At 34.5% G+C, this 27,763-nt stretch overlaps 1 protein-coding gene across 2 annotated transcripts in view; it reads right to left on the bottom strand.

The window, feature by feature from the left end:
• Nucleotides 1-813: 813 nt before the first annotated feature.
• Nucleotides 814-27,763, bottom strand: part of LOC140668705 (netrin-1) — a 184,152-nt gene continuing 157,202 nt past the window's right edge. The window contains exons 5-8 of one of the 2 annotated variants that reach the window (XM_072897951.1): nucleotides 17,774-17,815; nucleotides 6,052-6,120; nucleotides 3,270-3,480; nucleotides 814-2,564 (exon numbers count right to left, since the gene is read on the bottom strand). In XM_072897951.1, the coding sequence (XP_072754052.1) occupies nucleotides 2,420-2,564; nucleotides 3,270-3,480; nucleotides 6,052-6,120; nucleotides 17,774-17,815 (467 nt within the window). In that variant the 3' untranslated portion in view covers nucleotides 814-2,419. The remainder of the gene's footprint in view (nucleotides 2,565-3,269; nucleotides 3,481-6,051; nucleotides 6,121-17,773; nucleotides 17,816-27,763) is intronic. The other variant, XM_072897953.1, reaches the window with a different exon arrangement.

Genomic DNA, 27,763 nt, shown 5'->3' with positions numbered 1-27,763 from the left:
ACATCCTGTATTCCAGTGATGTTTCATATTAAAAATTGAGAATTACATTTTTTAGCAAGGCGATCAAAACAATAGCGTTTCACAAATTGCAATATAATATATCCATTTAATATAATAATATATAGCGGTTAAAAAAATATATGTATATATTTCATGCCTGTGTATCTTATCTACTTGTTTCGCATACGTTTTCGTTTCTCTTTTTGCCTCTCTCGAGACTTCATTGGATTCTCGCGCTGTTTCCCTCTCACGCCCACTTTCTCCAAGTGCACCGGCTCTTAAGACGGCCGCGAATAAATCAGATTTGAAGTGGTTAAGACATGGTACATGTGCGTACGCATTTTGCGCTTGTCTACTTGAGACTAGCCTTTTAATACCGACAACGATATGAGTCCTTCAGTAGTGGACACGGTTGTATTGTGCTTCCGTAACAGGTGTGTCGCGATTTTCTGAAGAAGTCAAGGAGCACATTTGTATTATCACATGTATTTTAATTTACTTTAATTTATTTTAATGTATTTTAATTTATTTCTCTTTTTGCATATATAAAATTAATTTTAATATTTTACATATTTAATATTCGATATAATTTGTATAACAAAAGCATTAAGTGATTAAATAAATTAAAAGTGATAAAATAACATTAGTTATAAGCTACAAAAGCTAATATTTATGATTTTTATTCAAGAAGTGAAAATTAAGGTGATAAAAGATTGAAACGATAAATTGAGACGGATCAAGGAAAAAGGCAGAAGAGTAAAAATTTTGTTAAAATAAAAATGTAAATAAAAAGCTTTCGTTCTTACAAAATACTTGGATGCAATTACAAGTCTATTAACCTAATAAGAACGTAGAAAAAAATAAAAGCTTTAGATAAATTTTTCTCAAAAAACAGAAGAGTTTTACTTATATACATTCCTTTTTTTAGCGCCTCAATTTCTGCTGTAAAGCAAAATAAAAGGGGACGAATAAGATTAAAAATTGTGCATCAGCGACGCGTATCATTTCGAAAATTGATTTCGCTTTATCGAATCTATTAAGCTTTAATGACAGCACCTTCCGTAATATAGATGCATTAACGCTTGGTTCATACATATCGCGCTCACGTTATATCACGTATAATTTATACACGTCCATTTTTTGTATATAGCAAATTGATATTGATGAATACGAATTATCATTGTGGAGAAGCGCTTTGAAAGAGATTGGTTATTCTACGTATTATATAACGATATTAACACCACAAATTACGTTGCATATATCGTTGTGCGTTCAACTTAATTAAAACCATTAATTTCTATTGAATGCGATAGTCTGACTGGCTATAAATGCTTTTTGATGAGGAAGTAAATATTTTTCATTTGAATCTGGTTTAAATGTTAGGTATAAATAATGCAGAGAGCCTACATAGACAACGACATATTCGGGTGATTATTCGCCATTGAATACCGCCGAAAACACCATATCGGCAGCGATTTACGGTATTTCAGAGTAATTGAATCTGTCGCGTAAATTTGACCCGACATTCATCTCGCGACATTTCTCACGGACACGCGATTTATCGGGTGCGAACGGGCACGGCGTCGAGGCCTCAAAGATTCATGCCGTTCAATAAATCGCTTGTCACGTAGAAATGTCGCGCGACAAATGTCAGGAGTGAATCGACATCGAGAAACACTCGCTCGTTCTACGCGCCGAGACATTAGGTATTCGTTAGGAATGCTATTTGCCGTCTTTGAAAAAATTTAAACTGATTGGCATTTCACACGGACAAAGATGCATGTAAGCTCGATTTTTAAAGGCTTGGGCTTTTCATATCAAAACGAAAAAAAGAAGGTCCGTGTATATAAATATATTTAATCGATTGAAGATAAATATATGGATCGTTTGAGATTTTGATACTTAGATGTCGAATATTTCTATTTTGAATAATCGATAGTTTGCTTGCGAAAATAATTTCGCGATTATTTACGAATTGTCTTTGTGCTCACAAATCTCTCCGTATGCACGTGCATTGCTCGTGTCATTTCGCGCGGCGGATGCTCCGTTTGGAAATATCGCAGCTTCCCCTTTCGTTCTCCTCTTCCTCGTACTTTGCCTTCGACGTACATATAGTAGTCGACGAGTACCGCGCGCAAAAACAAAATCGGCACCCCGATACCGGTATTCGCGGCCGGGAAATAAAGATATGCAGGCTTCTACGAACACGGTTGGGAAAGGATCGATTTCTCTCTCTCTTTCTCCCTGTCTTTCTCACACGCATACATACACATTCACACATACTCACTCTCTCGTTCTCTCATTCACTCCCTCTCTCCCTCTCTCTCTCTCTCTCTCTCTCTCTCTCTCTCTCTCTTTTCTTTTTCTCTTTCTATCTCGCTTTCTATCTCTTCTTCTCTTTTCGCGACGTGCGAACACCTCAATGGCACGATCTCGCCCTTCGTTGGAAACGGCGCATTCGGCGATGCCATTCGTCACGCCACTCGATGACGATCGACCTCTGCGTCACCGTGAGTCCACCTTGGCCACCGCCGTCGTTCTCTTGGCCAAGGATCAAGTACGATCTGCGAACACACATAACAGAGCCGACGTGAGCTCAAGTCGTAATCACTAACGTTCAGTCGCCAGCTGTTGCCGGCCACGACTATGCAATTTTCGCGTTCGTTCAGAATCTGACAGATAATTTACGATCGTTATAAAATAGGTTATTAAAATTTCATATATTTTTACTAGATTACAAGATTATCACGTGTCTGAAAATCTTGACCACTTGACTTTATTTTCAGTTGAAAGCAAAATCAAACGGCACTAAGGATGTCTATAAGAAATATTAAGAATGTTTGAAAAAATTAGGACGTATTTTACATGTCCTTGTGATATTTTTGATATACGTATATTGCTTAAATAATGATAACATTAATGATAAAGAATGTGATTAAAGCATGATATTTATAATTAGAGAAAAACGTAACAAAGCCTATTTCGAGAATTAGAATTTTCAATAAAATTGACATTTATCTTTTTACACAAGCGAAATTTTTTAGAAAAATTTCCATAAAGAACTTTTTAAATCGATCTTATTAATGTTTTGACTCACATTTAGATACAGTAAAGAGCTTTCTGTGTCTTCAGAAAAATAAAACATATTTCGAATTAATTTATGTTAGCTTAAAGATAAATGAATTATTTGTAAATGATAAAATAATTTAAGATATAATTAAAAAAAATATATTTAAATTTTCCAATTTGTCAAAAATTGTAATACTTACTTATTAGGCTTGATTTTCGGGCATCTGCAGGCCAGATCAGATGAATGAACGTAAAGAGACACATCACCACGTCGAATCCTTGAATTGGGGTTTTTCTTGTAAATAAAATCGACGTTTAGAGTGAATCGGATCCAGGATGTGCCTGATACACTTGTGCCGCCCTGTGAGCCATCGCTTTTCTTGTGTCTGTCCGTTATTCTGCCCAGAATAGCTACGATGAAAAAAAAATATTGAGTAAATATTTAAGGCACTTTATTTTATAATAAATGAAGTTATATAATTATTATCTCCACAAAAAGTATTCTATAAAATAAGATTTTAAAAATCTTTTAATATATTTTTAATATACATACATTCTTAGAATTTTTATGCATAATTTACAAATGTTAATATTAACGATGCATAAATCTGATTTCACACATTTTGTGCACCAAACAATTAAAACAATTTACATAATTTAAACGAGAAAGCTTTTAAAATTGAAATGCGTGAAAAGTTTTTCTTCGTCATTGTAAAACCTTGAGTAGATATAATTATAGAATCGACATTTTACGTTATAACTAAAATATGTAATCGGCATCAGGCTTTAACATGAGCACACGTGTTCCTCACGTTCAAAGAACATCCGAGTCTTTTCAATCGTTCGAGACTATAGAATCGAATGGGGGACCGTGGTCGGTCGAGACTTTTCTTTTTTTCTTTCTTTCTCTCCTGTTACGATCATACCATCGATCCTGTTGTCCTCTGGACAGGGATACTATTAGCCTTTCGCCAAGGACTAGGGTCATGCCCCGGCGAAACGATTCAGCGTTGAGTTGCATTCGATCGAGCCATTCATTACTCGACGTTGGCGTTACGAGTTTATACGCCGTCCTGCTTGACCCCGGAGTTTGCTATTCGAATCATGGGGCCGCGTTATTCCTCATGTTGTACTCTAGGGATTTTTCCTTGCGGGGTAAGATCAGGATAACGGAATATATCTTTGTAACGGAAATACGCTTAAAGTAGTAATTCATGGTTTCTAAAATTAACATTTGTCCAACTATTGCATCATTTATGATTCGAATTGCTTCATTTTTTCTTGTACGCTATTAATTGACAAAAGAAAAGAATACACGACGCGATTCTTTTAATTATTAAATATTTAGGTGGGAAATTATATCATTGCAATTTTTATTCTAAAACGTCTACAAATTTTTGAAATTTTGCTTTTGAGAAAAGATTTTCAACGATAAAACTGAAATTTTTTCCGTCACAAACATTATTTTACATATACATGCTACAATCATTTTTACAATTGCGTCTTTGAAATATTGTTCTTGGAAAACATAATTATTTTTTTCTAAACTATTTTCGTTCTCTTTTTCTTTTCTTTTTTATTCTCTTATTTTTATCAGGCTTTTGCGCGAAATCATGTCATGTTACGGTTTTTTTTTTTTTTTTTTTTTTTGACGGACTGCAAATACCGAAACAGCTGTCTGGTGTGTTTTTGTATGGAGTAGCAGTCTCCTTACTCAAACCCCTTCGCGTATTCGAAATTCGCGGTGGCGAAAAAATACGTAAAAGCACGCGCAGCTTCGAAAACGAAGTCGTTCTCGAAGTTCTCGATCGGTTTCGCGATGCAGCTGCGGAACGCACGGTCGTTTCAGCCGCTATTCTAAGTCGGGGACAGCTAAGTGCAGACCTGTTAAAGATTTATCTGCGCTGAATCAAACGAGGGGACAGGATAGGAGACAGAAGGTCGAAGCCGTCGTCCGACCAAACCCGTGCCGGACCACGACTCAAAGGCATACCGTTCTATTATTGAAAGCATCCGACACCATTAAAACGCGAGTCTTTCATTTTTGAATAAACCATGATACGCAACACCGCAAAAAGAAAGAAAACTATATGCAAACAATCCTATCTTTCCCCTTGTTTTCCTTAACGAATGGCTCTAGCAAACATCGCGAACTCCAAATGCTAAAAATCGAAAAATAAAAAAATTATTTTTGAACTTTTATTGATAAATAAACGGATATAGTGCCATTTTATTTATTGTGAAAAAATATAAAAATTTGTAATAAGATAAAGAAAGAGACTTCCCCCCTTCAGGCTTTCTAAAGTAAAATCCATAATTGTCTTTTACTATCTCTTTGTTTTTTTCTATTCATGTCCCTCTCTGAGAGTACGTCTATATTCGACTTTTTCGAGAGCTTTTGAAAAAGAGAGAATGGCACTTTGACATAAATCGTTGTTTCACATGCACCCTCCTCTTCCGTTATCAGGATGAGTATACATCTATTCCCGATAAAAGCCGAAACAACAAGCCCTATGCTGATAATGTTTTTTCACAATAGAGCCAGAGAATCGGTGTCTATATCATCACGTTTATCGTTCTATTCATTCTAATCATTTTTGTTTATCTCGCCGGAATATAACGATAATGAATTGTTATTTTTTTTATTAGAAAAACAACGGAATCTCTAATATAAAAATATGTATGTATAAATTTTTTATTTTATATACATATTTAAATTCGAAAAAATTAAGACAAACTTTTTACCTTCTTATCAGATAATGAGTCATCATTCTAGCTTCAGAATTCTTTTTGCAGCAACTGTATGTACTCGGTATATATAACGACCAGTTAATTATAGGACTCTGAGAAATTCTCATTGCGAAGGGATTTGCATGCAATGTTTGGGTTTCTACTTATAGTTCCATTATATCAGGGCCGAGAGCGCAATTAATACACCGTTCTCTGTCGACGACATTGTTTGGTTTGGAGACACACACTTACCATAGTCTCTTTTGCAGTACTTGTTGAGATTTAGCCTCTTCGTGCTGGCGCGGCACTTTCCACACTGATCTGCAACAAAACGAAGTAGAAGACAAATTACATCGCTTTCAGTAACTTAATCAATTTATGGCGGTGCGGGTTAAACCGCGGTAGTTAATTCTCTTGGGCACGCAGACATTGGCGAATGAGGAAACGCGTCGTTAGCAAAACGTTCTTTAAATTACGCGCAGAATACAATTCGGTCGAGTCAAACAATTGTCGCAATTAAACTTTGTAGGAGAGGTTATCGAAATGATAAACCGACTATTATTACGGTGATCATCGGTATATCAGACTAAAAATATATCTTTTGCTAGACGTCAACGTGCAATAAATAAATAATTATTATTTACCCAAGAATGGTCAAGATTATTATTGTGATCTACTTTTAAATAAAAATAACTGACTAAAATAGCAGAACAATCATTTTATTATTTATTATTTTACCGTGTATTAAATTATATGCAAAATAAAAATAACAATATGATCGATTAAGTTAAATTCTACTAAAATAATATTTATGTCTGCATTTAAAAGAGATCATCCTTTTATTAAAGTTTTCGAAAACAACTATTAATCGTTCTGCATTTCTCTTGAGATATTCTTGTGCATTTCAATCCTCAGGATTGGAGATAGAGCAAGACCACAAGAACAATCATTTTATTATTTATTATTTTACCGTGTATTAAATTATATGCAAAATAAAAATAACAATATGATCGATTAAGTTAAATTCTACTAAAATAATATTTATGTCTGCATTTAAAAGAGATCATCCTTTTATTAAAGTTTTCGAAAACAACTATTAATCGTTCTGCATTTCTCTTGAGATATTCTTGCGCATTTCAATCCTCAGGATTGGAGATAGAGCAAGACCACAAGATACTTTGTAAACCAAGGGTTTAAAGGATCGACTAGCTGGATTTCTCCGGCTAGCCGCAATCCGCAATGGTCTTCAAACAATTCAATGTTCAAACAAAATAGTCTACAAACTCTTTGTCTGTTGTATATGCATAGCAAGATAAATAACAGGATTATTTCGGACTTATATCGATATTGTTTTTAAAATATTCTGTCAATTACAAAATACACATTAAAATATTTATTTAATATTTTCGATTATTAAAAATGTTTTTTGCATGGAAATTACAATTAACACACATATAATTTTCAATTTTCAACATTAAATCTCATTGTAATTATTCTTTCATTTATATATTTTTCAAGATTAAATTTTTTAAAAATAAATTTGTATAAAAAATTATCGTCACTTACAATTAAATTTACTTAAATTTAAATTTAAATCTTGAAATATATATATATAAATTAAAGAATAAGTACAATAAAATCTAATGTTAAAAATTGAAAAGTTAAGAGAGAGAAAGAAAGAGAAAGAGAGATGCAAAGATTATCATATGGTATTTTCGTTAAGAAAAAATTAGTCAAAGAATTCATAGACGAAAGGTAATTTGCTAATTTTGGGGCAGCTATGTAATAGCGACTAATAGTATACATGCACAGACGAGGTTCTAATGTCAGAGACGAGATGCTGGGCGAGTATATCGTCACGCATGAGGAGCCTTCGACCTCATAGTCGCGTATACATTGCAGGCACTTGGGTTACTTCAGTTCGTCTCATCGCGTCTCGCACTTGACACGGCCCATTATCATCCACCGGCGTATATCTATCCAGCTATTATCTAGCTGCGCGACTATCCATCCATTATATCCCGTACGGTCATCGCGTCCTCGCATCTCCGCGTCTCGCAGCCGTTCAATTAATTCTCCGAGAGCAATGTGTTATAGTCTCGACTGTCACGGAAACGAGAGAGGTGAAAATCACCGTGACGAGGCGAACTATATAACACTTGCTTAAAGAGAAAAAATTCATTATTTATAATTAAATATTCATTATAATCAAATATTTTCCAAAAAAAATATAACGAAGAATTGGAAATAGTTCAGAAAAATGGAGAGAGCAACAAGCTCCAAAGAACAAACTAATGAAAATTATAAAATTTTTTCTATACCTCACAAATTAACAACGCAAGTATAATGTATTATACTATTTTATTTAAATTTAAATTGTCAAAACAAAAATTACTATAATAAAAGATTTGATATCCTCTTTGGAGTAATTAACATTTTATTAACATAAAGCAAAACATAATTGAATATTAAATAAGACAAGAGGTTAAACAGATAAAACATGTCTTTAATTTCGTCAATTTTAATTATGTATAATAAGGCGCAAATATTCAAACTTTCTGAAAACATATAAAAAGGCCTAAGGAAAAAAAGACATTTATTTTAGGCTTGATTTGACTTTCTATTCGGTTTTATCTCACCTTTCTCTAATTAAAATTACGACACTGAAGATCGATCGGTCTAAAGAGTACGGATAAGCAGATGCGAATCGAGAAGTGTGACGTATCCAATGGGCGTATGGAGCTAGTAAATTAGCGTGAACGGCCCACCTGGTGCTGGCTGACTGCCTCGCAATACCACATTGACCTTCGCTCGTTTGTACGCTGCGACGTTCGCTGGATTGCGCACGTGTCGAGGATTGAAAGAGCGTGATTGATCGGGTGACCGGCAGCACGATCGAGAATTGCCCGCGAGATCGGCCGACTGTTGCTCGACGCGTTGATTTATCTCTAGCGACGTGGTTAGATTTCATAACGCGATGGAGACAGTAGCTGCGAGAGAGAATTTTCTAATGTCGGATCTAAATTTGTTTTAGAAAAGAGAGGTCCTATATAAACTAGAATAACAGTTCTATATGAATGAGATGATTCCTCTTTATCAAATGATAATAAATTTCAAATATTTAAGAATCTAAAAGAAATTATATTCTATTAGTTATTGCCATTCAAAAATTTAACAATTTAGTAATGATTAGCAATGATAAATTCGTATATGAAATTATCGTCATTTTATATAGTGTTTAAACAGCAAGAGAATTTTTGAAATAATAATAATGTTTAAGAATTGAGACGTTAAAAAAAGATTGTGTAAGAAGCTTTTAGCTGCAAAATCTTGCAGCGAAATTGATTACTAAAGGCTGTCGTTTATAAATTGGCGCATGCAAAACATATGCATGCTATTCAAAAGATTGAATCAATTGATCCATTACAAGATGCTTAAAGTAAGTTGTTAATTATGTCTATATTATGTTTTCGTATTTAGAAAAATTTCTGTGCAGGTTTTAGGATTGTCATCGATGCGTATTATATATTGTGTCTTGTAAAATTCGTTATATGTATTTTTTACGCATTGCAAACCATATTGATATGTAGTAATAAACCGCATCGAGCAGGAAGTTGACGCGAGAAACGTGTGTATGTCAAATATTTAAAGCCGTCGAATAACCGCGCTGAAAAATATTTGTTTTCCGATATAAGAGAGAGAGAGAAAGAGACAACAATTGGTTCTATCTCGCATGCACGTGCAACGTTGATATTTACGACTTCGAACATCGCGCATCTAGTTCGCGAGAATAGACAGTGAACGATAATAAAAAAAAACAGAGCAAAAACGAACTATAGGGAGTAAAAATATATTTCTCACCCCGAGTGATATAGCATACGAGTATCGAGACTGTCACAAATGTCCATTACGTCTTTTAGAATAGATACATATTAAGGTAGATGATTCGCTTATTAGTAAATGACTAATGTATCTTTTTTTTCATTTCGATCATGAAGTAATATTATAAATCAATTGTTCTACTAATGGTACATGTTTCATAAAATATAAGGGCATTTAATATTATAATTAATAATATTTTCTTATTTTTTTCTTATTTATTCTCATATACAAATTTTAAATCTTTTTTAACACAAAGTGGTTCGATATAATATCAGTATAATCGAAAAATGAAATCTTAAGTATACATGTAAGAGAATGTAATGTTTATATTTTATAAACAAAATATATTTTCGTATTTAAGAATATAAATTAAGATTGTATCTAATCTTATTTTATTTAACAGTTGTTTATATATAAAAAAAATTTATATTTTTTTATTTCATATATTATACAAATCTGCGACTAAAAATTTACATATCTCTCTTCATACATACTTTTCTTATCTAATTATTCTGAAAGTGTTGAATCTTTTGCTTTTTCTGGTAAGAGATGATCTTGAATTTCTAATTTATTTTATTTGAAAGTTTCTTATGTAAATAAAAAAAATTGTATTCTTAATTTTACATACGAGTTACACAACCTGTATGACTAAATTTATATGTATATTTCTTTCCACATATACTTCCTTATTTTATCCTGAAAGTGCTGAAACCTTTGCAAGCATCTCCTGATATAAAAAGAGATGAATTTACATCTTGAATTTACATCTTTCTATTTCCTAAGTAAAGATTTGCACTGGTCACATGCGCGCGCGCATTTATAGTTCGCACACTATCCTGATCGCGTGCGAAAGTGGTTCACGTCGATCCTATAATTACGGTTACAGGCATCCGAGAAAATTAATCCTTTTCTCATGGCCGGTGCTCATTTTAACACTGGATGGTTAGAGATTTAGCGGTTATGCGCTGTCGAAGCAAGCAAGATACGCACGCCCTCCTTATTTATCTCGTTCTTACCTGATAATTCCACCTCTGCCAATTTCTGTCTTCCGGTTGCTCGGTAACTTTATTCTAATTATTAATGGCGTTCTCTCTTTCTCTCTCTTTCTTTTCTTCTATAACTGATCACATCCGCACGAATAAAAAAAGAGAGAGAGAAAAAAGTGATTTTTTTTGTCGCACATGATTATATGTAGAAGTGTGAAAACGTGAGCGAGAGTGTATGCAAAATTAATTCGCTCGCGGCTGTCTACTTGCACCGGAATCTATTTGAGATTTAATATTCGGAAAAATGAAAATGTAATTTCAATTCATTCGTTATTATATGTTAATGCTGTATATAACAGTTAAAAGGGAACAATTATGTAAAATCATTGGTATCCGGAGTGTATAATGATTCCATACCTTTTTGTTAAATTAAATGGCAAGTGAAAATAAAGTCTGTTGCAAGAAATTTAATATTCTGTAATTACAGTCCAACTCACAAAAAACCTATAATTTTCAATATAAAATATCTTTGTTATGAGATTATGCTTTTATTATTATTATTTTTTATCAAAAGTTTAATTTCAAATTTATTTAATTTATATTATATTTTTCAATATAATAATTAATTACTGGATAGCTCGGTTTTCTAGATTTATCGGAAAGTCCAGACGAAAAGTTTTTATGCAGTAAATACGAATATACTTTTTTATTTCAAAGCAGCATTACTGAAATATAATTATTTGAAATATAATTATTTGGACAGACTTTTTCCTGCTTCTCATATTAAAAATTATTATATGTTTTATATATTTTTTTAAATCCTGAAGAGCATATATTTTTAATTTATTTGTTTTGAGATTATTAATACTTTTTAAGTATTAATAGTTTCTTTTGTAAAATAAGGGAAGAAAAATAACAAATTTTTAAAATATAATTTTCAATGCATGTGAAAAATGACAAAAAGATCTCGATTATATTTACATTCAGCAATATAAGTAAACACGGAAATGAGAATAATTAAAAACGTAATTATCTTGTTACATATCTGCGAACAATTTATAAATAACTTTGTATTCGATGTTGTTTCGAATTAATAATGTCACACATCAAGTAATACGGAAGTAGTAAACATACATAAAAAAACCTCGCCAATGTATGAATAAATAATCGTACAAACGAATATATAAAAAGAAAGATGGGTTCACATCTATCATCATCTTTGGAGGAGATAAAGTTGCAATATAATAAAATAAAAGAATAAATATTTGACGTCTCGATATCATTGTGAAAAAAATTGACTTTGAATTAGTCAGGGAATATTCTCTTGTGATTCTTGAGCCCTTTTTTTAAATATCTTACATTTTTACATTTTATATTTTAGCGTATATATAGAGACACGCGCTTCCGACGCAACGTGTGGGACTGCGCGTACACATACGACACGCGGGTGCTAATACGCGCCATTCACAAGCGTCCTTTAGACGAATCTGTCATTCATCCTAGTTCCATTCATCGGCCGACTGTCCCTAAGCGAGTGATGCGGCGCAGTACGGCGGTCGGAAGTCGCATGATTTAGACGCCGAGATATTTGCGTGTAATCCGTTTATATCCAATCGGTAGGCATCATTAACAAGCATCCGATCAGGACTTCCTTTGCGTCTTAATCATTGTCAATTTGTAACCACGTGCGACGCGAAAGTGTTTATTAATGTCATATATTTTTTCTGGGATTTAGAATCATAACAACATAAAGTACTATTGTAATTTATTCATGTGCAATTTTTAAAAGCAGAGATGAATTTTTTTAATAGCCAGATAATGTACGTGTGTCTAATAAGATTATCTAGGTTATTTTAACAAATATAATTTCTTATATTAAATATAGTTTTGAAAATAGCTTGATTGATATGAACAATCGACAGCGATTTTATTAGATATTATATTTTTAGAATTATTTATAGCATCTAATTTCAAAATTTAGCAATGTCCACGCGATGTTAATTTGAGAGGCTGATAGCTCGGTATCCGGCTCGACCTGGGATAAATTCTGGAGGTTATTTTAACCTTGACTACGTGCGAGCGTATTTTTAGTCATCCATATTCTCGGCACATTATCGTTACTGAGAAAGATTACGCAAAATGACGTGGAATTTTATAGCACTTGTTTTTATTGAGCTGACCTAATACTTTCTGTTTTACAAAACCCATATTGCTGTCAGAGCGTTCTATTAAACGCGACATGAAAATTTAGGAGGAACGTAGATAAACTTTTCATAATGATTTATCTCATTCGCAAAATGCGAAAATCCGCATTGTAACAAAATCTAATATGTATAAATATATGTATAAATATTACACGTTTATAATTAATATAAAATATTTTCTCCAATTTCTCATGTATATTTAACAGCGGTTTACGTGTAAACGGATTATGGATAAATTTTTTATATTTGTTGTTTATTGAGAAACTCTTGAGTGTAATATTAAATTAGTTTCGAAACTTTTACCTTGCGGAAAATATAAAACACTATGAATTTAAATCTCTTCTATATCCCAAGGAAAATTCAAGAGAGTGAATCCCTCTGCACTGCGATTTAACCTTATGACGTCCATGTTGTACGGATTCTTTTTAAGCGACGCCGTTCCTAACAGCGGACGTAGATTAATCTTCCGCAACGCGGCGGTGTTTTCCTTGGCAGAAAGACCGCGTCGCGCGCAGGAACGTACCCGAGGTTTAAAGATGAATTTCATAAATTCCCGCCGTAGCCATGGTACTTTTAAAAAATGCTAACAAAAACATCAATATCGGCGCGACGCTCTTGCCATACATAACGTATATATATATATATATATATATATATATGAATGAATAGATTTAAATTTTTAAAAATTTGTCTGTGACATAAACGACGCTTTCAATGCAACCAATTTTCTATATAAATTCTTTTTTCGAAAAAAAGTTGCGAAAAGAATTCGTATAACAATCTTCCAAGATAATAAAACATTTTTGAAATATGCAGTTTAACATTATAGGTATACATTATAATCAAGATCTTTATAAAAGTTCTTTAGAAAAGGAAAACATAATTTGAATTTGATTAAAGTAAATCATTTCCGTTTTCTGCTAAAATAATAAAAAATTGTTTTTAGCTCGCTTATATTCTTTTTAGATATTCTTATATTATCGTGCGTGTCGGTTAACTCGCGCGTTATTTTATATTGGATATACGCACATACACGCAAATGTACATTCATGTATGTGTGAGGTTGATTTTTTTTTTTGTATTTCACGCTCAATCTGACCAAACACGTGTAGGCGTCTGAAGATATTTGCGAGGCTATATGTGTTGTATGTTGTATGTGTGTTGGTGTTCAACTAAATCTAGAGTTCACGAGTAAAGATTTCCTGGAAGCCACCGGGATAAGGAAAGAAAGCAGAGGTTGGGAAAGAGACCGGGTCGAGCGTGATCCGGGCGAGAGGCAGCCGGTATATTTTCTCGCTCGCCTCATTCAGGTATTCGCGGAATAATGAGATTATATTGTGGCAGAGAGCTCGTCTAAAGTAAACTGTAAGTGCAAGTCGCTGCTACGAGAACTGGGAGACACGCGTGTGCAATACCCCTCGTGGAATATTTTAATGTCTCTATTCGGGGCTAGATGGAAAAGGATATCTGCGAGAAACCAGAATTAAAGTAGAAAAAAGCGCGCAATATACGTATACGATGGAAGTATTTTATAATTCAACTACAATCTTTGGCAAAGCTTTTACTGTACAAGTTTACTGTATAAACTTCTCTTTTTCAGGAAAAAAAGAAATTCAAATATGTTCCCTGATTTTTTTGTCTTGGTCTATTTTTCTAGAGCAAATTTCAAGATACTTTTCACAAAATCAAAACATACAGTTGGCAGGATATACTTTTAAAAACTATAATATTTTTAAAAATCATCCAGGATCTTGGGCTTTCCTCATAAATCCGACATCGCCTTCCGCCCGCAGGAAGCAGAACAGGAGATTGCTTCGAAATCAATTTACTTTGACGTAATTCATCTCCGCGGTCCGTTTGAGAGGGTCAGGAGCATTCCTTGTCTCGAAATTAAAGGCTATCAACTATCGCGCTTGATGACGTTTAATGAAATAAACGTATATTGAAATTAACAATTTCGGGAGAAGCTCGGATCAAAATGCATTTAAATTTTGAATTAAACTATGGAAGCATGAGGGCTAAGTATAAAATGGACAATTCAAAACGTTAAACACTATGTTGCTCTTTACATACATACCAAGTACTCTGTTTATAACTACTACAAAAGATAAAAATCAACTTTTATCGTATCTAAGTCGACTTGTGTCGTGCGAATTATGTGTGTTTTGCGTTATAAGATATGTACGCATGTTCATAATCGGAGGGAAATATATATTTGTAGGTACGATTGAAAACACGAAGGGGTAACAGGGTCGTTAAATTATATCGCAGCAGCGAATTTTCTGCGAAACAAACGAGTTGCGCGAGAGAAATCAAATATTACTTTCCTGGATACATTGCTGAACTGAATCACGCTTGCATATGTTGCGCCGCACGTAGCACCACCCCGGAAAATCCAATTTTCATGGGACGAAATGAACCTTTATCGAATATCGTGGTCACGCGTGGAAATGCGCGATGTGGTTCGCCGTTTCGACATTTGCGATGGAATTTCTGACGTACTAACGTATTCCCACTTCCACGCATTCGCAATGTTATGGTATAATTACGCGACTCTCGCGGGTATGAAAACACGATCTAACATGTATAAACGCGAAATCTATGCTGTGCATATACCAGATAGGTAGGTATATTAAGATGATTGTGACGCGCATATCGCACGTGGATAGAAGGTAACATTGTATAATAACGTAAAACTTATAGAACAGAATAGTACTTAAGCTTATTGTGAGCCGAGAAACTATGGTAAATTAATATTTGCGCAAACTTATGATTGCAAATTTAGTTAATTCTCTCTTTTATAATTTCCTTCTCGTTTCTCTTCCGTCATACAAATTCTCTCTCTCTCTCTCTTGTTGCATTAATTGTTTCCTTAAATAATAGCGTATTGTAGTTGGGTCATTTGCCATAATTGTGTTGCGACTTTTATCTTTCTCTTTCCTACTGAAAGATTTCAAATTTATTAAAAATTTCACAAGAATTTCTCGTGTGCAGTAAAATATCAAGTCGCATTTATCACACGTTTTGCGTGCAATTAATAGATTTATATTTTCTCAATCTACTGGAATTTTTCGATGCAACCACGTCATGTTTTTTGCACATAATGCAAATAATACGTGACAATAAACATCGAGTGTCATGGCTACGAATTTCCATATTCTATCATCTATTAGACAATCGCATAAAAGTGTAAGAAATCACATACAAATATAGGAAAAAGTATGAAAGATATATAAGATGGATTTTTTAAATACTTTTTTTATATATTTATAATTAAAAAATAATTTTAAAAAAATTCTCTCTCTCCCTCTCTATATTATTATTCGAGATGACATAATGTCGTAAGCCATTTGATAAAGTCATTTTAACTATGAGAATTTATGATTATCGCATTTCTCATTTTCTTTTGTGACGCGTCAATCAGTTATCCGTCCATCGATGTCAATGGTGGCATTGACGCAGGATAACGACGTGGTTATCAGGAACGTGACATCGGATTTACTTTGCCTGATTGGGATATTCGATGCATCGCACTAGGGTCGATTTCAAAGTCTACGTTTTGGCCGATTGATGCCGCTCGATCAGAACGCTTGACCTTACGGCACGATCGCGACTGATCTGGCAAAACAATTAGCACAGATTGGCGCGAGTTAATCAAACACAAAGGACGTTTCGTGGGTCAGGAATTAAACAGATTACGATCTCAGTTAATCGCCGTTGCGATCGATCCGCATTTGCGAACGCGATCCGTCCGTCGTGTCATTGCGTTACGATCCGTCCGGTTTCCGAATGCTTCCGTATCGCTTCCGCGCATCCGTAATACAGTTCAATGACTCGACACATCCTATTGGCGAGGAAATCCTAGCGAGCAAACTGCCTGACCAAACTGCGCGCAAACTTTACCGCGAAGACCGAGGAGATTTTCCGCCAGCTTATAACGGGCTTTAGCGGTCCATTCTGAAACAGGAAGTCCGGCTCTATTCGTGCGTCTCACGAGTTCTCAAACGGATCGTGATTCGGGATCTAAACTAGAAGCGAATAATGTCATTTTGGATCGCTTGTTACACCGTCTCTTTTCGGTTCCCGTATTTGTTTTCATTTTGTAAAATCGGTCTGCGAAAAAAGTTAACTTATTCTTCTTTCATTTTTTAAAAAATCTCAGTTTATAATCGTAATTAAAATATTAAATTCATAGCACGTTTTACAGTTAATTAATTTATATTAATTAAATTCGATTATTATCCACAAAAAAATATATACAATAATAATAATTAAAAAATTATATTAAGTAATATTTTTAAGCTCTGAAACTGTCATACATGAAAAATTCATCAGTTTTTATATTTTTCTTTTTGTGATATTTATATGTAGATGTTGTACAATAATATTATATAAATAAGATATTAGAGATACAATCTTGAACACTTATCTATGAGATTATTATTTAAGTAAATTTTATTTTTTACTATTATTTTGTACTATTTATTATTTTACTACTTAAAAATATTGATAAAACAAAATTATAATACATATACGTAGATCTCAATATCTTTTCTATAAACTTGATACAATAAAATTAATATTATAAAAATAGAGGTGTAAGAAAATTAAGAAGCAGGTAAAAAGACAAACAAAGAATCTATCTCTATTCTAACGGCAATTAAGCGGTTTAGGGTTTCAGTTCTATCTACTACCCAACTACCGCAATTACTCTCGCGGTTATCTCCATGTTCCGTGTCGTGTCCGGACTTCGTAATTCGGTCGAACGACGCGATAGCTTTGATCAATAACGTACATACAAGTTCTCACAAATTGTCTGATACATGTTCGATTGTTTCACGGAGTTCACCGACGATTTGACAAACGATAAATTGCTTGTAGGCCATATCACACATCACGTACCTATTTGACAGTATGATGTACATAGTTGTCCCATAGCTACGCCTAAACAAAAAAAAGAAAAAAAAACAGTAGTAGAATCATATGCAGAGACATAAAGATCGATATTTCGAGATTTAATTTGTGTCATTTATTGGATGCAGAATAATTTCGAAATTAGTTTGTGCTTGGAACCATAGTTCAATCCGTTGCTGCAAAAGCAGCGGATAATGAAAACGATAAATTCGTATGGTAGCGATAAAAACAATATTCGCGAATCGAGTTTAGCGTACAATGCGTTGCGGAAATCGCGCGCTTCTCGGTTGTAAAGCAGTAAAAAGTGAAGGGAGAAGATTGGGAACTACGCCAAACAAAAATCCACTCCATTCTGCTTCGCCTTCAACCGATTCAAACTCTCTCTCTCTCTCTCTCTCTCTCTCTCTCTCTTTCTCTCTCTTTCTCTCCTTCCTTCGATAAATCTCTCCGTCAATCTGTCTCGCTTCGATCGCGTCCGGAATTTCGGAAATTCCGTTCGGTAGCTTCGGCGAACGTGACCGTTGTGCCGTTGCGCACGTGGAATTTTCGATATTTTTATTCGATAACGCGCCCGCCGGCGGCTCGTCGCAGGGCATCTCGATTGAATTTCAAACGAAATTCAAATTACGTTTAATTTGGTTAACTATCGATGAAAGAGAGAGAGAGAGAGAGAGAGAGAGAGAGAGAGAGAGAGAGAGAGAGAGAGAGAGAGAGAGAGAGAGAGAGAGGAAGAACAAATCGAGACAGCTTGCGCGTGTATGTTCCCGACGCCGACGCCGATGCTCGCGTGCGGTTCCAGACCGATTCGAGGCCGGGAATGCGTTATACGATTTCTATTATCGATCAGCACGTTATTTATTAAAACGGCATGACATTAGAAACAAAGCATCGTTTGTTTCGCTCGATCAACAATCACGTTTCGCCATGTTTCTACAAACAAAAAAATATCGTCTATGTCGAATTTACTGCGAAAAGAGTAACAGGCGATAACGACTATTTGACATCTGTATCGAAAAATATCTATTGTTAAAATAAATTCTCTATACCATTTTATATCTTTCTTCGCAAATATGTATGCGATATATCGCAGAAATAAAAAAGGAATAAGATTATTAGTATTTATATTGCATAAATTTTGTATTTTTTAATTCCAATTTAAAAAAAATCTTATTAATGACAATAAAATGTATTTTGATAAAATACTTATTAATTAAACGAAAATACAAATATATAAAATTTACAAATTATTAATTGCTTTTTTTGTCATCACTTTAAAAAAAAAATAGTTAATAATAAAAATATGTAATTTCTTAAACCTATTAAATAATATATAATAAAATAAAATCATACATTTATATATAAAATATTATATGTATTTATGCATATTTTACTTTTTTCTTAAACACTCGTAGTCCTTTAATTTTCCGGTAATACAAATTTTATGTTTACAGGACTCACGCGACTCTTAAAATTATTTATTTCTTTGATATTTGATAATGCGTTATCGGTAGCCAGCAGGAGAGCTAGTTGGAAGTGGAATCGCCAAATTCACGCAGTGAATACTTATAGCTGTCAGAACGAAACGGAGTAAAAGTCGGGGGGGGGGGAGAAGGGTGGATCGGTGTGCGGACCGTTTATTGCCCCGGTACCCGGGGTGCCCGGAAACGAGTACCGGGGTGCATCGCGTAACCGAGATAAAAACGTAAACGGCGGACGAGTCGATCCGCGCATCGACGTTCCCGCCTGGCGGCGCGCGGAGGATGAATATTTGACGATGTTTGCGGGAATTGTATAACGGGTGCTCCCGCGGGCGTTGTTAGCCGGAGTTAATCAACGCGGCTGTCTCGAAATGCAATCTCGCGACCGCGTCGGATGAGAGTTCCGGTTCGTAACTTAAAAATTTGTTTCATTACGTGCTGCGGCGATAGTTAATCATTCGATCTCAACGTATTCGCTTTTCGAATGACGTTATAATATATATCGCGCCTCTCATAAAACTATCAGGGTGTAAATATATTTTCGCATCGCGTCATATTTTATTCATATGAATACATCAATAAATAAATAGATAAATTATACGTAATATAAATAAATTATATATGTATATATTAATAAATATTATAGATAACGTGAAAACCTGACTGCATGTACAATTTAGAATAAAATATTTATATTTTTACCTACATTTTTACATATAATTTTTCTAACGAGTTTATAATAACGTTTATAATAGAATTTTAGCACACTCTAGAGATTTAAAAAGCAAATTTAAAAGCTGGAAATATGTTTTTGAATTTGGTAAAGAAAAAAATTATTGTAGTTTTTAACAAAAAGCACATTATTCTATTTATCCAGTACAACTATTACAAAAATTCTGTATTTTTTAATATATATTATATCTTGCAAAAAATATCGAGTTTTCTCAGACACCTTGTAGAGCAGTCCATGCAATCAGGGGCAAGAGATCGAGACATGTATACGAGAAAATATTTTAAAATATGAATCTTAATCGTGCGAAGCTTGCCGTTACCATAAAAGAGTTACTGTTATTTTTCGGCATTATCAGCGGCATTGCAAACGCTTTTATCGTATGTCAGTTGATATTGCTATTCTACTTAAAATTTTAGTTGGACATTTTGAGAAATCGATGGCACCAGATAAATATTATATCTGCGTAAAGTACATAAATATGTATTCCCATATGGAATGTCCAAAAAAACTATTGGATATGTTTGCAGTCATAGATAAGAGATCAAACGAAAAACTCAGCTTGAAAAGAAGCCTTGGAACATGTATATTTATACCTAATAAATTCGAATATAAATGCTTGTAAGAAAAATGACTAAAGTAGGCGCAGGGTTTAATTTTCAATTAAATTTTATCTGGTTATTATACGCTAAATTTTAAATTAAATTTTTTCGTTAAGTTCTGTTTTAATTCGCTAAAATTTCTTTATTTTTAAATAATTTTATAGTTCTCAATATTATATATTTCTCTCCAATTTGCTTAGGTACTGCACTTGTTTTTTATATTTTGAAGGGATTTTTTAATATCCCTTTAAAAAAACAATTCGTGCTTCTAAGACACCTTGTATAAGCGCGTAAATAGGCGCATCGAAACGAGGCGGCTTCGTTCGCGTTATTTGTACGTCACACCTCCCGGGCCTCTCATTAAAATCCACCTCTTGAGGACTTGCGGACAGGCTACCCTGAAAATGAGCCCTCCGAGCGGAAGACTGCCGTCTCCGCTGTCAACGATTAACGATCTACGGGTGCCTCGTTTAATTTTCGCCATCCCGACAGACGAGTGACGAACTAACGTAGCGACGTAAAACAAATATTTTGTTTTGTATTTAAACGAAAGATGTTAACAAAGTAGATATTGTATGTCATTAAAAAATTTTTAAGAAATGTTTTTTGATATCAGTCTCAGTAATAGTGATAAAACATATAAAAAATTTAATTCTAGAATTATTTAGAATCTCAAAGAGAATTTGTTTAAACAGTTTTACATTTTTACTTAAGAGAGTACTTTATAAAATTACAAATTAATTACGCATTAATAAAGCATTAAATAATTATAATAAGAAAATTAATTGTGTATATATAATCTCTAATAATCTCTAATAAGATTTTCATAAAAGAGATACCAGTGTATCAACATCTTTAAAATGTATTTTCGGTACACAATTACAATATATTTCTTTATCTAATATAAAAAATTAATATTGTTCTATAAATAATAACTCGTTTATTTTTATTTAGAAAGTTAGATGAAAATTTTAAAATAGAGCTGACTTTTTTCTCCGCACAAGCATAGCACAAAGATTTCTTATTCTTGAACTGCCTCTCATTCGTCTTACGAAATACGAGAGAGAATCGTGCTCGACAATCTAATACATTATTCCACGATTCGGTCTAAGTATCGCGTCGTCGAGCACAACTTCAGTAAATTAGTAAATTGCGTTCTGCGCGTGGAATCGAAAACGAAGTTGGGGAGGTGGGCGAGTCACACGAATCGACAGATAATCGTTTCCGCAATCTAGTTTCTACGATCGGCGAAGCTCTACATATATCGTCTCCTTTTCGACTGCTAAACTCTAGGAGTTTCTCTCATTCTAAGGAGAGATTGTCCCGCGGGATCAGTCGGGAAGATTTAAATCGCTGCGCCGAAATCCCCCTCGAAACTCGAGACAAATAGCTCGAAATAAGTATACGAATGCAAACCGAAGGACCGGTCGATTTATCGACTCGATATAGTGCCGCCGATACTATCGTCCGGCTACGCCGAGATCTACGGCAGCATCTAAGGTCGCCCGAATGAATTGCCAACCTCGGAGGTCGTTTTTCTCACTCGGATAAAATTCGCTCAATATTGCTGGAGTTGAAGAACGAAAGTCTTGTGACACGAACAAACACGCGATATTTTATCGAGACGTTATGCGTTGGAAAAATATCTCATACATATCTTTACGATTTTTTTTCATGACAGAATATACTTTATTTTGTTACAAAGTATGAATGTCAATACAAAGGGCACGAATCAATCATATAATGACTTTTCATTACACAATTTTTTCTTTTCATAATTGCTTTCTTCAAAATATGTCAACACTTAATTAATAGTTAATTAAGATTTATTAAGTACTTTTGTAAATGTACTTGTACATATACTTTATCCGATTTACATTCCTTTCAAGACTTATTCATATTAGAAGAAGATTAATGTTTCCGGTAGTTTCTTGCAAAGATTATGACTACACGTGACGTCAGATTTGTCTCGGCTAGTACACGATTCATCATGGTCTAAATGTACTTTTAGCTAGCTACAGTATTACACAGTCTCACTCCTCTGACATTCTGCTAAAGCGTTAAGCCGCATAATAAAAATGTCACAAGTGAGCAATTAGGGAAAGTCATAAATTACTTTTAAAATAAACATTAATTCTCTGTTTCTGTAATCTCATTATAATCATAAGCAATTTATTATTACTCTTTGTCAGTTTAACATTTATATCAAGTCCCTATCATATCACATTTTCGTTCTGTAAAGAGAATATCGCCACAAAAGAGAACTCTGAATATATATATATACATTACTCGCGCATTTTATTCTATCCTTGTACGCTGTCTCGACGCCGAGACGATTTAATTAATTATGCGTCGCGCAAAATGCACGCCTCCCATTTACCTGTCACATATCCTCCTTTGTTCCTCTCGTCTCGGGTCGAGACGACAGAAACGCGCACGTGGTGCGATGCAGTGCGCTCGCACGCTCTCGTAAAGTAACGTCTTAATTATAAAAGGGTCGGCACCGCCGTGTGTGCCTCACGAGACACCTTAAGCACCTCATAGCGGCCATGCGGGACCTTAATGGGCGCGTGGGTGACTGCCAGCAACGTGACGGAGGAGAATCTACGGTTTTTCGCGCGGCCGCCCTTGAGACAGAGAGAACCGCCGTTCCCTGCGGGGGTGAGCAAGCACGCGCCCTCTTAACGCGAGACACATTCGCCTCGAAATTAAACGAGCGCGATTAAACGCCCAGGCCTTAAGGCCAGAATTTACGTGGCTCAACGTGGGTCCCGGTTACGGTAACGTTAACATTACACGACGAACGTTAAACCGCAACGCGCTCGGAACAATTTGCAAACATTCCGAAAAGTATGAGCATTCCGTACATTCTTGATCCTGTAACTTAATGTAATGTAAAATATATGCCTCGTATATTATGTATTTCTCATTATTTTTACACTGATTAAAAGAGTTATTTTCTGTGATACATTGACATACATATATTGTTACTCTAACTGGTCCAATAATGAATAATTTATATGCAAGTTCAATTCATGCTCTATCAATAAATTTAATTTTATAAAGTTAATAATATATCGACATGATATAATTTTCTCTTTTCACAAGTTCTCGAATGGAGTTTTTCTCCACGAGAAATTGTTATTAACAAAACAGGTATATAGAGATACCGCATATGTAATTCGCTATTTAAACTAATTTCACGCGCGAGGAAGTTTAAACAATAGAAATAGTCCCGTGGGTTACCAAAAACACGTCTCAATGTTCCCTATCTAACTATGACTACAAACTGGGTTTACTGGAAACTGTTTGTTATTTACTTATACCTAGCTAGTCGAGTTCTGTACGAGAACGCGAGTGACTTACTTTCTGCAATTACGCTAGTTTGCCTCGAAGCGATCTCTACAGACTAGTTACGATTATAAATTGGGTTTCCTTCTCCTTCTTTCATGTGGCTATCTATCGAAATTATTGTTGATTTCCATTTTATTCTCGATCCAATAAAAATCTACACACATTGCACTAATTAAATAAATGATGAAATAATACATGATTTGACAAGTGGTTCAAAAACTTTCTCATAAAATCCTTATTTGACCATCTTTATTATTGTTTCAGAATTAAAATAATAATTTAAATGCAAATTAACTATTTCGATCTTCGAAAATTAAAAATTATGTAATCTTTAAATTTGTTCACTTCTATATTGCATAACAAATTTTCTTTCTGTTCTCGTGTTTCAATATTTGAAAATATCAAGAAACTCTGTTATATATATATATACAATTCGTGATACGTATTTACGATATATGTCTCCGATATATATAATATTAGATATTTTTCATATAAGTATAATATTTCTCTTTGTATTTTAAAAATATATATTTGTATATTATACATATTTCTCTATTATGAATTATATTCTTAATATTAACAATTAATATATATTAATATTCTTTATATTAACAATAATTATATAATTTTTTGAAGTGGAATATTTCATATTATATTATCAATTTCTAAATATTTTGTTATATAGTTAAAAAAACAAAACTCTCTCTTTCTCTCACGACAAACAAAGTCATGGTTTCAAAGTCACGTTATCGCATGTAAGGCTCATTATACAGAGAAAAAGTTCCGTCTATTCATAGAAACTCGTCATCAGTTTGTAGCGACTTTCACAAAATTTCGCGAGATAAATAGATAGATAAAGAGAGAGAAAAAGAGAGAAAGAGAGAACTGGTCCAAGGGGTCTCGTCATATATAATGCAACTTCGGCGAAACTTTCGTAATGCGAAGGGGCAGGGTGTAAGCGTGGTAATGACGACGGGGTAAGGGTCGGGGGACGGGTCAATTAGTCTTGATTTAAATTAGCCACGGCGGCTGGTAATTAACTTTGGTTTAGGGCGTCCGACCGGTAAGCCAGCGCGGTAATAATGACGATAATTATTATTGTAGGTTCGCCACGTGCGCGCCTACATAGTATCGGAAGCAGCAGAAGTTCCGAAGAAGCCCGAGGACGCGGCAAAGTTCGAAGGCGATCGCTGGGTGCAACGATAACGGATATTAGATTAAGCCGTTGATGGGTTCCTGATGGTGAGTCAAATTACCGTCTATACGAAAACTCCGCGGGGAGAGAAGAGAAAAGGGGAAAAACGAAAACATCGAATAAAAAAAAATAAATTTTTTTGCGTTACGGTTTATAAAATCGCGTGAAATAAAAACAAATCTTGAGATTTCGAAAAATTTATAAAGTCTTCAAAGTGACAGCGAGTTACGTCTATCTGATTTTATCAGTACATACTTGATTTAAAAGATCGGGAAATTTTTTTCTATCACAATACAGTTCGAAAACGACACAAGTCCATTAGTTGTAAGAAATGTAAATCGTATTAAAAATAGATCTTTTAGATTACGTAGGATTATTTCATTCTTGCATATAGAACGCCGCAATTTTGATCAAAGAGTTATCGGTGGATAAAAAATACGGTAATAATATGGAGCACCTTGTGCCGAAGGAACAAGACTGAGAAGCCGCGATAGCGGGCAAAGTGTCAGCCGGGTAATTAGGCTTTTAACGTGATTGAGAATCTCGGCGTTGTCGGCGTCGTTCGCGAATGAGTGTCGTTAAATCGTGTCGTCCGTCGGGCAAGTATTAATCAAACGGAGCCGGTGGTTATCGATTCCAGCGATTTGTACTGTCGCGCGCGTTCGCGACCCGACGAAACGCGAGCAAATCGAACGTAAACTGCAGTTAATTTTGACACCGGCGATTATTCGCCGCGGTAACTAAAACGCGTGAATTGACGGAGCTCGTTATCCCCGCATGTCAGCGTTGCTGTTAATGCTTTCGCGCCTAATGATTCGCATTTGTTCTGTGACACAAACAAACTGATAAATATTTTTAAATACTTTAAAGACCTTAATATATATATATATATATATATATATATATATATATATATATATATATTGATTTAAAAAACAAACAACTTCTCGTTACAATCTTTGCAAAAGTTTGTAGAGATATTAGATAAAGATAAAATTCTTTTGGCATTTTGTTTAATACTCCTTTTTAGATCTGTTAGGATTGAAAGCTAAAATTTTTTTGATAATTCTAAAGATAACGGAACGCATTTTGGAATGGAATTCCGCGGATTAACAGAGACGGGTGTTCTATTTCACGCTTCTCGCCATTCCATTTCCCCGATCGCTCGTGTCCTTTCAGCTGCCCGTATCAGCGAGAAGAGCTATACGGGCGCAAAATTTCAATTATCTGAGAAAAATCTCGATTGATCCTTGGCGCGAGATTGAACGGCCAGCTATGAAACGCGGATGAGAAAGGAAGATTCAAACGATTTATCGGGATGTTTGGAGGTGGAGAGGAAAAGGGAAAAGCCTCGGAGAGAGCGGTAAAAACCTTTATCGGGCGATATCAATTTTTCTCAAACAGCCCGCATTGATATACACCTTGAAGCGGCTTTAACGGATGAGTTTCGTGTAAACGAGGGAATGCGCCTTCGGGAATGCATATTGTGAGTTATTCGAACATATCGCATGGTGTTAGTTAACTGTTGACTGCATCTTGCAGTCAATGCAAAGATTACAAGATGCATTTAATGTGCGGAAATCTACATACAGTTAGATGGACAGATAGATGAGGCGATTTTTCCTCTTCTCGGATGAAATCCCCCGAGGACGATCAAGGATTACACAAAGTAACATACTGACAGCTTAATATAATTATAAACATATAATTTTTAAGTTAAAAAGCTAGATTGATGGCTAAATTGAACTGCTTTAAGATCCGTTTTCGTTACTTGTACCAGTAAATTGATCGCGCAAGTCGGAGACTATAATGACCGGTTTTGTCAACGGTTCGGTCAACTTTAATCTACTTCGGTGGAGAACCGTGTAAACAACAGATAAAGTCAGCCAGTTGTTACCGTACTGAAAATAATCGTATTATGCATAGTTTTCTTTTCAGACATTTCTTCGCAATTTGCACAAACATTTCTTCCATTTAGAATTTCCTTGATATTTTAATAAGACGTTAGAATGAAAAGAATCATCATTGAAACATTTTAAAATATGCCTCTAAAATATTGCCCTTTTTGTAAAAATACTGTGAAACTTCTAAAAGAACTTTCTAATAACGGAGCTCTATCGAATCCTATAACATGACGTTTTAAGATTAAAGGTTTCAAATTTTCAAGGCCATAGTCGTCTCCAGACGCGAATAACTTAATATTCGAGAAAAATCGTGCTCGCACGACTGGTAATAAGTCTCCAAAGTTCCCTCGTTACTCGCAAATCGCTTCTATAAAGCTTCACGTTCGAATATCGCGTTGCTAATTGAGGGTAAGGAAGCATAAGAGCACAGGCTGCGCGGGGATTTTTGAATAATATCGACTAGCCGATCCGCTCAACCGGAATAAAATGCCTTAGGCGGTTCTCCATTTTCATGTAGGTGCGCGCGTTACGAGCGATCTTCCCTCTTTCCGCCATAGGATTTACATCGCGACGAGCCGCGGGCGATGCGTATCACGACGTACCCGGTATGCGTAATTAGGTCGTGATTGGTCGCGATGCATAGAAGATTGTCTTGTATCCGTCGACGAGGTTGTCGCTCAAAATTTTTTCCTTTTTACACTTTCAAATTTTATCG

This window comes from Anoplolepis gracilipes, chromosome 8 (assembly GCF_047496725.1).
Source record: "Anoplolepis gracilipes chromosome 8, ASM4749672v1, whole genome shotgun sequence".
NCBI classification, from domain to species: domain Eukaryota; kingdom Metazoa; phylum Arthropoda; class Insecta; order Hymenoptera; family Formicidae; genus Anoplolepis; species Anoplolepis gracilipes.
The sequence above is the reverse complement of the archived record's forward strand: the minus strand, read 5'-3'. Positions and strand labels throughout refer to the sequence as shown.